Below are 10,239 nucleotides of genomic sequence, written 5' to 3' on the forward strand. Positions count from 1 at the left end.
ACAAAAAAGAAAAAAAAGTATTTTATTTCAGTAATAAAAATTAACAGAGGAAAAAAATATATTTTATTTAAATATTACAAGCAATTTTTCCTAAAATATGTTCAGTTATTACTCCACTTCATCATTAAATTGGGAACAGTATTACTACATTTTCTATTTTTCAAAATTCCAAAGCAAAGAAATTTGTCTACAGAGTTCCCTCTGCAAATATTCCCCTACTTTAGGTAAAGTTAGCTTAAGGAGAATGATAATTAATTACTTTGAAGCGATAGAATTCAGATGAACCATTAGGGAACATTCTTATTTATCTATGGCCCTATCTTTTTGTTTAAATCAATTTTAAAATTTATACTTTATATACAATAAAGTGCACATATTTTTAACGTATGACAAAAATAATTCAACAAATATAAATGCCTATGTAATCACTCCCAATTTAAAAAGACTGAAATTTTTAAAAAATCAAATTACTTGGAGAAATAAGTTAGAATTTTTATCTTCTAGAGCTGTGTTGTTTAGCATGCAGTTTAGAGTTCAAGAATGTTATATTTACAGATCACAGAGTAGCCAAGGAGGCTGGGTATAGTGGCTCATGTATTTATTCCCAGGGCTTAGGGAGGCTGAGACAAGAGGATTGCTTGTAACCAGTTCACGATCAGCCTGGGCAACACGGCAAGACCCTGTTTCTACAAAAATTTTTTTAAAATGAGTAAGGCATGGTGGCTGGTGTTTGTAGCTTCTGCTACTTGGCAGGCTGAGGTGGGAGGATTGCTTGAGCCCAGGAGTTTGAGGTGACAAAGCCAGATTTTGACTAATAATTTATTTATTAAATAATACATTTTTAAAATTTATTATTTAATAATTTATTTAATAAAGAAAGAAAGCAGCCAGTGATTTTCTTGACTAAGTATTTTCAAAGGCAAATATGTGTAAAAGGCTGGAAATAAGAGGAATTAAAATATTTTAATTTTTTCCAGAACACACCTCATAGATGAATATAATACTTTGATTTAATTCATGTTTGTTTCTACAAATTCTGACATGAAGAGTCATCTTCAATCTTTTCCCAATAGTTAAAGAAGGAAGTATAGTATGGCCTAATGCTTATTGGGGGGATTCAGAAAACAAACATCTGCCAATTGTTTTCTTGAGAAAGTTGTCATGATCAACAACTGTGTGAGGCTGGCATGCAGATAGTAAAACAAGTTTATCTTAATACCAAGACAGTAATGGGTTTAGAAAGACATATTTATTCAGAGAAAAGGGGAGACACATTGCAAGGGAGCAACTGGCCAGACAGCAGAGGAAGGTTGTCTGCAAAGAGGCAGGGACTAGAGTGGAGTTTTATAAGGGTGCTCCTTAGGCTGAATGTTTGCAGACAGGATGGTTGGGTACAGATGGGCTGTGAGCTGGGTGCTTGTAACAGGATGCTAAGTGAACCATTTGCAGTTGACCCTATTCTTGGAACATTCATTCCCATCTACCCCTGTTTCTGTTCCTGCCAGCTAAACTCATTTTTCATTTTTCTTTTAACTCCTTAGCACTCCACAAAAGTTAATCAGTTTCTCTAAACCTCAGTTTTCTTATCTGTAAAAGGTAAATAATAATACAGGGTGCAACAGAAAAATCTAGTGTGGTTTATATAATCATGTGTTAGAGATTTTAAATTATTTCAGGATAAGTCATGAGAATTAAATGAAGTAATGCATATAAAGCACATAGTATAGTGTCTACCATATAGAAAATGCTCAGTATATTGGTTATTAACTACTTGTTGAAGGTTTATCTTTTCCACTAAACTGTAAGTTCCACAAGGCTTACAATATGTGACAGATGTTCATTCGTTGTCTGAATTCTTCAAATATATCCTCTTCACCATAGTGTCTTATTAATTCAATTATTAATTGAAGAAATTCTATTGTTCAAAAATCACTTTTATATTTAACTGAAATTTGCTCACTTATAATCACATCTAACCTTCAAAGAAAACACATTAACCAAATGTACTGGGTAATGTTACTGGGTGATCCCACGTTTTACAAATGAGGAGATATATTCTGGTAAGTTGAATACTTAGCACCCAAGGGTACACAGCTTGGATAGGACCAGGTCCAAAGTCTGTTAAGAGTCTTCTGGCTCCAAATCCAGTGTTCCCTCCAATGCCACAAGCAGACTCCATAAAGGTATCATGTGCTGAATAGAGGCTGTAGAGTGGTACAAAGTAAGACAGACATCATATTAAGTTTTAGCTTTGTGACTTGGAATGATTTACCTAATCTTGCTAAACTTCAGTTTTACCAAGTGTAAATCGGGAAGAGTAATAGGACAAACCTTGCAGGGTACCAATGGTGACTAAATGAGGTGACATACATAGCATGCATCACTCATAATAAGTGCTCTTTAAATATTAGTCACTCTTATTAGCTATCTCTGACGAGATTTGACAATAGGAACATTAGGAAAGAGATAGTACATTCAGGATTTTGTTAGAAAGACATGAAGAAATTCCCTTCTTTCCTGCTCTAGGTCATCTAGGAGTTGTCATGGTTCATTGACAAATTAATTTTCCCTAATTTTTCACTTTGCTCAGAAAGTCTTCATCGCAGGACCCAAGACTGTACAATCTATCCCATCTTTCTCCACTTAACTCATAGCGTGCTCTCCCTTTCTCAAAGCAAACTGTTTGCTATTCCTTGAATATACCTCGAGTTTTCTTCCTTTGCCTACTCAGCTGGCCCCCCGGCCCTAGTGTTTCTTCTCATCTCCACTGGGTCAAATTCTACCTGTAGCTCATGGTTCTGTTAAAAGCAGTGCTTCCATAAAGTACTCCTAGTCAATTCACGGATTCTCTGACGGATTGTAAGAACACAGTTTATTTTAAAAAGCGTGTGGTTATTCTCTCCCTCGAAATATCATTATTATTATTAAGAATTTATGGCAGGGATAGAATTTTGTATGATTGATTTATCTGGTTAATTCAACCAAGATTGATTTTATGTCTATTACGTAAGACAGTAGCCAGACATAACTGAGATATGAAAATAAAGTTCCTTCCTTCCTTCCTTCTTTCCTTCCTTCCTCCCTCCCTTCCTCTCTCTCTCTCTATTTCTTTCTTTCTTTCTTTTTTTTTTTTTTTTTTAACAGAATCTCACTCTATCGCCAGGCTGAAGTGCAGTGGCGCGATCTCGGCTCACTGCAACCTCCGCCTCCTGGGTTCAAGCGATTCTTCTGCCTCAGCATCCTGAGCAGCTGGGACTACAGGCGCCCGCCACCACGTCCAGCTAATTTTCTTATTTTTAGTAGAGACGGGGTTTCACCATGTTGACCAGGATGGTCTCGATCTCTTGACCTTGTGATCTGCCCGTCTCGGCCTCCCAAAGTGCTGGGATTACAGGTGAGCCACCACGCCCAGCCTGTTTCTTTAAAACATTGTTTTGTAATGTAAGTGGAAGATAATACCCTACATATTTATTAACAACAATAATAGTCATTGGGAAAGAGGGCGTGGTGGTGATTTACGCTGATGACAACCATCCCTCACTATAGAAAAAAGCGAGGCTTTTTCTGCTCTACTTTTATTCAGTAGAGTATTGTAAAGATTTTACAGAATGTCAGAGCAGGATAAAAGTTCCTCATAATTATAGGAGTGGAGAGAGGAGAGTCTCTCTTTCTTCCTCTCATTTTTAAGCAAGAGCTGTACATTTTCCAAGAAAGTTTTGTTGTTGTTGTTGTTGTTGTTGTTGTTGTTGTTTAGGCGCCTCTCAAAAGGGGCCGGGTTTCCTTCTCCTGAAGGCAGATGTTGCCTCTCTAGCGCTCCGATTGGTTCAGCGCACTCTAGAAACACTGCTACCGGGGAGTAACTGAACCCCGGGGTTGGGAGCGAATTCCAGCCTCCAGGGCTGATAAGCGAGGCATTAGTGTGAGAGAGACTTTACCCCGCCGTGGTGGGCGGAGGGCGCGCAGTGGAGCAGTAGCACAGGCGCGGGTCCCAAGAGGCCGGCTCTGCTCGCGCTAAGATGTGGAATCTCCTGCACGAAACCGACTCGGCTGTGGCCACCGCGCGCCGCCCGCGCTGGCTGTGCGCTGGGGCACTGGTGCTGGCGGGTGGCTTCTTTCTCCTCGGCTTCCTCTTCGGTAGGGGCGCCCCTCGCCGAGCAAACCTCGGAGTCTTCCCTGTGGTGCTGCGGTGCCGGCACTCGCGGGTCGGCTGCGGAGTGGGGTCCAGTTGCTGGTCTTCCCCAGGGGCGGCGATTAAGGTCGGGGTAATGTGGGGTGAGCACCCCTCGAGTTAGGAGGAGGGTAGCTGGGAACGGTGCAGGGCTGAGTTCTAGACAAGCTGCTTGTAGGACAGTCACTCAGGTTGAAGGTAGGACAGAAGGAACCTGAAACTGGGCGTAGGAAGGTTCCACGTGCTGGAACCCTGCAAGACAAGGCACTTTTAAGGATTTAGGACGAGCGCCAACCTCTGAGGGCTATTGAACCAGGCCGCCCAGGGAGCTGTGCACCAAGACTTGTTTAAGGTTTTTACCGGGTCGTACTGTTTCAGGTGTACGGTAGAATTCAGGACATTGCTGCAAAGGAAGTTGGGTTTTTTTTTCTCTCAGTGCATTCTTTCTTCCTTGGAAGTAACAGAGGCAAGTTTGGGAACTGTGTGAACCATGTCAGCGATCCGGACAGATCTCTACCAGCAGGTCTTTTGCGGTTTTTCCTGTGTACTGATTTGCAGACTTAATCCTACTTTCTAAAAAAAAAAGCAGAACAGCACAGGCGAGCTCAGACTCTTATTAAATTCCAATTTTGACTTTGCCCCTTCTTAGTGACCTTGAACAAGTTACCGGGTCCCTCTCAGCATTAGTTTCCCTATTTAATGATGAGGATAACATTATCTGTAAATTATTGATAATAGTAAAGAATATAGCACGTAAATCTCCTAGCACAGTACTGGGATTTTCGCCACTTTATTTCTTCTTTTACCAAGATGCTCCTCATTGGACCTTAATGCACAGGACTAATCTAAGGTATCATCAGGTAGTTCACTCCTGCTCGGAATTCTTGACCCTCTTTTAGGATTTAGAAGAACAGGGCATGGACCAGATGGGTTTAAACAAATTCAATCTCTTCCACCAGCTTCACCTTGGGGTTGTTAAAAGATTTTTAAACCACACACTGTGCTCATAACATTCTTCATCTCTTAAAAGGATTTTACTCTTCCTGGTATTGCCCTCACTTCCGTCCCTGTATTCCCTGCTCAGTGGCTGACACAGAAGAGTTCTTTATTGATGCCCGCCCCGCACCCCCTAGGATTCTCTGCTCTCCCCTCCCGCTACAGGCCTCCATTCTCTTTATCGTGTTCATTTTTCAGATCTCAGTTCAAGCATCTCATCCTCAGTGTGTTGTTTCTTGATCCCTCACTCTAATCCAAGTCTTTTTGTTTTATGCACAGGTGGAATCTTATTTCCGTTTGTGTCCAATCATGTATTTTAATATGCATGTGTATATGCATGTCCATTTGTATGCATGCAATTAAGAACTAGCATAATTATAATTGGAAAGCTCCATGAAAGCTGGTTGGGTGCTAATTTTGTAACTACTTTATTCCCAGATCCTGTAATTTCTCTAAATAAACCCTGGAATATTGCCTTATCTCCTTTAGGTTAAAAGCCAACTGTAAGGTCTAATGATTTCAGGATCTAGCTATCCATTGCTTCTGGCTGCTTATGCATGCACTGGATGTCTGGCAGAGAGGTTGGGTAAATTGTAGTTTCATTGTAGCTGTCTGAACTTGGATTTCTCAAGCCTACTTCACTGGAAACACAAACTGTCACAGCAGTTTGTCGTAGTTTCAGAAACAGGGAAAATTAGAAGTCTGAATTGCCTTCAACACTTGGAAATAATTTATATACTTGAAATATATTCATGGTTAATTCATCATAAAAATATATCAAATGCTTATTCTGAGTCAGCAGAGGAAGATAGAAGCTTTATGAAGGTAGGTGGATCTCCTTTTTGCCTTCATTTTCAGAAGATCTTGTTCATACCCATTTGTTGAAACATTAATGTCATTTTATTTTGGTACTCATTATCTCATAAAACATTTCTTAGAACAACAGCAATACCTATCATTGATGTTAGATAAAAAATATTTTCATTTGGTTTGTAACTTAAAATCTGTTTGCATGATTTTCAGTGAAAGTAAGCAAGAGAAATTAAATTTCAGGAAAACCTCAATGTCAGAAGTAATGTTGATAATTTGTGTTTTACAAATGATACATACAACAATAATGAATAATAAATCCTTTCTGTAGGCTCATATCTCATGCCTATTTTGGATGTATTTTCAGGATGGTTTATAAAATCCTCCAGTGAAGCTACTAACGTTACTCCAAAGCATAATATGAAAGCATTTTTGGATGAACTGAAAGCTGAGAACATCAAGAAGTTCTTACAGTAAGCACTTTCTCGAAAGTTTATATGGACAAGTTGTTAGAAAAATTTATCATTCTGTTTTGGTCCAATATTTTATATAGAGGAACTGGCCTTTTTTCCTTAAAGTTTTATTTATTAAAGATCTTGTATCACATTTCATCTGAGGAGGACTATACTTTCAGCTAAAGTTTGTCATTGCAGAGGTTTAGAGCAGGAGTCAGCAAACTTTTTCTGTGAAAGGGCCAGCCTTTGTAGGCCAGCTGATCTGTGTCACAGCTAGTCAGCTCTGCTATTGCAGCACAAAAGAAGTCATAGAAAATACATAAACAGTTTGTCAGTTCTGATAAAACTTTCCTTATAGGCACTGAAATTTGGATTTCATATAATTGATGTGTCAAAAATATTATTATTTTTAAAACCGATTTAAAATATAAAGACTATTCTTAGCTTATGGACTATACAGAAACAGTTAGTGGGCCAGATTTGGCCAGTGGAACCTAGTTTGCTGATTCATGCTTTAGAGAAAGATAGTGCATTTCAGTTAAAAAAAAAAAAAGGACTTTGAGTTAGAATTGAGTTTGAACTCCATCTTTGCCTATTGATACTTTGGATGAATACTTAACCTTTCTGAGCTCTCTTTTCCACATCTGTAAAATGGGAATAATGATCTTATTATGATATGAATGAAGTCAAAGGGCATATATTTGGCATATTTTAAAAGCCATCTCCCTACTTCCTGAAATAGCTATTTCCAGTGTAGAACAAAAGAGATAAATAAGTAAATTGAAAAAGCAACCGAAAAGAAAATACTTATATAGAATTACTATATATAATTGATTAGAATACTTTCCTTCCTTTCTTTCTTTCTTTCTTTCTTTTTTTCTCTCTTTCTTTCTGTCTTTCTCTCTTTCTTTCCTGACGGAGTTTTGGTCTTGTTGCCCAGGCTGGAGTGCAATGGCGTGATCTCAGCAAACTGCAACCTCCGTCTCCGAGATTCAAGTGATTCTCCTGCCTCAGCCTCCTGAGTAGTTAGGATTACAGGCATGTCCCACCACACCCAGCTAATTTTGTATTTTTAGTAGAGATGGGGTTTCTCCATGTTGGTCAAGCTGGTCTCAAACTCTCGACCTCAGATGATCTGCCCGCCTTGGCTTCCCAAAGTGCTGGGATTACCAGTGTGAGCCCCTGCACCCAGCCCAGAATACTTGTTTTTTTCAAAGCATGAGATCCTTTTGTGAATTTTTACAAATCGACTTAGCTCATGTGTCAAAAAATACTTGAAGTCCTTCTAATGATTGCAGGATTCCCTGGTGAATAAAGGTTGTAATTCTAAAAGACCATTTTACACACATACACATAGGTGTGCGTAGATGTGCACACATTTAATCATACAAACACATATGTATTTGTATTAATTACAGCAGAATTAAAAGTATAAATAAAAATTGATAGGATAACTCTGAGGTCTTTGAAAGGACCTTTTAAATGTGAGACTCTGAAGCTCGAACTTCTTTATCTTTGTGGAAACCCCTCCTCTGCCTGTTGCACTTTTTCCACTATAATAATGTATAGTAGGTATAATAAAAGTGGAGGTCTGGCAAGGTATGGTCTTTACTCCTGGACAGAGCTGCTGTTCCAGCTTTCTTCCTTTCCCAATGTTAGTGGTGGAAGAGATGCAAGTTACTCCAATTTACCGGTAGCCTATCCATAAAGTCGGTAGCAACTTCAGTCCTTGCTTCTTCAGAAGAAGGAATTCAGCTGGGGGCAAAAGCAGAAAAAGAGACTAAGGCAAGTTCCAGAGCAGGAATGGAAGTTTATTTTAAAAGGTCTTACAACAAGAAAGAAAGGAAGGTACGCTTGGAAGAGAGCCAAGCAGGCACATGAAGGTGAGAGGGCAAGTGCCCCACTTAACTGTGATCCTAGGACTTTTTTAAGCTTGCCTCTTTCCCATGATTCTTCCCTTAGGTTGGGCTGCCCTCATGTGCAGAGCCCTGCTAACCCTTGGGAAGTGAGCACCCGCAATGTGTGTAGGAAAATATACACAGGTCCATCTGAGGCTCTCTTCCTTTTTCTGATGGAGTGTACCCGGAAGATTATACTATATCATTTTTGTCTCTAACACTCATGCCCAGGAAGTTGCTTCTCCCTGGAGTCTGCATTCAATTAACAGTTTGGTGTTAACTGGTGGGGATCATAAAGAACTGGCCTCTCCCTGGCACTGCTGAATCATTTTTAGAGACAATGCGATAATTATTGAACCGAACAACACAATGCGATAATTGCTGAACCGAACAATCACCTGACATTCTAGTGGGTCCAGGGGAGAGACCTCTCCTGCCTTGCTCCTGTCTAACTACCTGTAACACTAACTTGTGACATAGATTGACCAACAAAGAAGAAAAATAAATGCCTTTCTTTATTTCTCTTTTTGGACCATCAAGCAAGATTAAGCACTCAGCTTCTTGTTTATTCTCCATGTCCCTAACCAAGCTCCTCTACCCGGAGGATATTCAGCATAAACACACAAAATAAAGAAATTGAAAGAATTCCCTCTCATTCCTCCAAGGACCACAGAATCTTCGAAGCCTCCTAAACTCTCTAGATTTCCAATTTGCCATTTGTCCATCAGAGAGCTTTTAATTAAAATATACCCATGGGTCAGGGACTATTAAAGCCTCTGACCTTCCATCTTGTCCCTCTTTATAATCCTTTGTTCTGCTCGTAAAAGCCCCCACTGTCTCTGAAATATCTGCCTCAGTAGTGAATGGAAGGATTAATTAGGAGCAGTTTTTTTTTTTTTTTTTTTCATTCTGCCTTGAGATACAGGGTTGTATGTGTTTTCCCTTCTTTGAAAACACCCAGTTGAATTCACAGATCTGTTTACCATTTTGCATCTCTAGAGGAATTTTTCCTTTTCCACCTTGTTTTGCAAGATAAGATTGTTTTAAAACATGTTTTAGACTTTTGGTCTCAGAATTTTACTGGTCTGTATTTGAATACAGATATATAGGCCCAATGAAATCACATATTAAACTATACTTCTCAATTTTTTCATCACTTGAGATGTGTGTCACAAGTCATTTATTGATACTAGAATATCAAATTGTGTTAAAAAAAAAAGGTAAGAATAAGAATTTACACATTTTCCAGAATAGCGAAAATCCATTAGTAGATAGATCTCTGTCAGACTGGTTTAAATATGTTCCAAGTATTGTCTTGTCACATATCTCAATTATTATTATTATTATTGTTATTATTTTTCAGACAGGGTCCCACTCTGTTGCCAGGCTGGAGTACAGTGGCACAATCATAGCTCACTGCAGCTTGGAGCTCCAGCCTCCCCAGCAGGTAGCACTACAGGCACATGCCACCATGCTTAGCTAATTCCACCTTTTACTAAATGCCTTCAAGTCGTCTTCAACTCTTGGAAACATTGCCAAATTATTTGTAAACAAGATGAAATGTACTGAAACAGAAATAACAGTAGCTCTCTTTAAGAACTGAGAACATGTAGTCGGGCATCGTGGCTCACCCATGTAATTCCAGCCCTTTGGGAGGACAAGGCAGGCAGATTCCTTAAGTTCAGGAGTTTGAGACCAGCCTGGACAACATAACGAGATTCTGTCTCTACAAAATATTTTTTTAAATTATCTGGGCATGGTGGCATGTGCCTGTAGTCCTGTCTACTCAGGAGGCTGGAGTTCCAGGTTTTAGTGAGCTGTGATTCCACCACTGTATTCCAGCCTGGCAACAGAATGAGACTCCGCCTCTCACCAAAAAAAAAAAAAAAAAAAAAAAAAAAAAAAAAAAATA

At 39.2% G+C, this 10,239-nt stretch overlaps 1 protein-coding gene across 2 annotated transcripts in view; it reads left to right on the forward strand.

Annotated features, from left to right (window-relative positions):
- Positions 1-3,760: 3,760 nt before the first annotated feature.
- Positions 3,761-10,239, forward strand: part of FOLH1 (folate hydrolase 1) — a 72,172-nt gene continuing 65,693 nt past the window's right edge. For both annotated transcript variants that reach the window (XM_017887655.1, XM_017887656.1), the window contains exons 1-2: positions 3,761-4,134; positions 6,342-6,447. In XM_017887655.1, coding sequence (XP_017743144.1) covers positions 4,017-4,134; positions 6,342-6,447 — 224 coding nt within the window. In that variant the 5' untranslated portion in view covers positions 3,761-4,016. The remainder of the gene's footprint in view (positions 4,135-6,341; positions 6,448-10,239) is intronic.

Source organism: Rhinopithecus bieti, unplaced genomic scaffold (assembly GCF_001698545.2).
Source record: "Rhinopithecus bieti isolate Rb0 unplaced genomic scaffold, ASM169854v2 scaffold_15796, whole genome shotgun sequence".
NCBI classification, from domain to species: domain Eukaryota; kingdom Metazoa; phylum Chordata; class Mammalia; order Primates; family Cercopithecidae; genus Rhinopithecus; species Rhinopithecus bieti.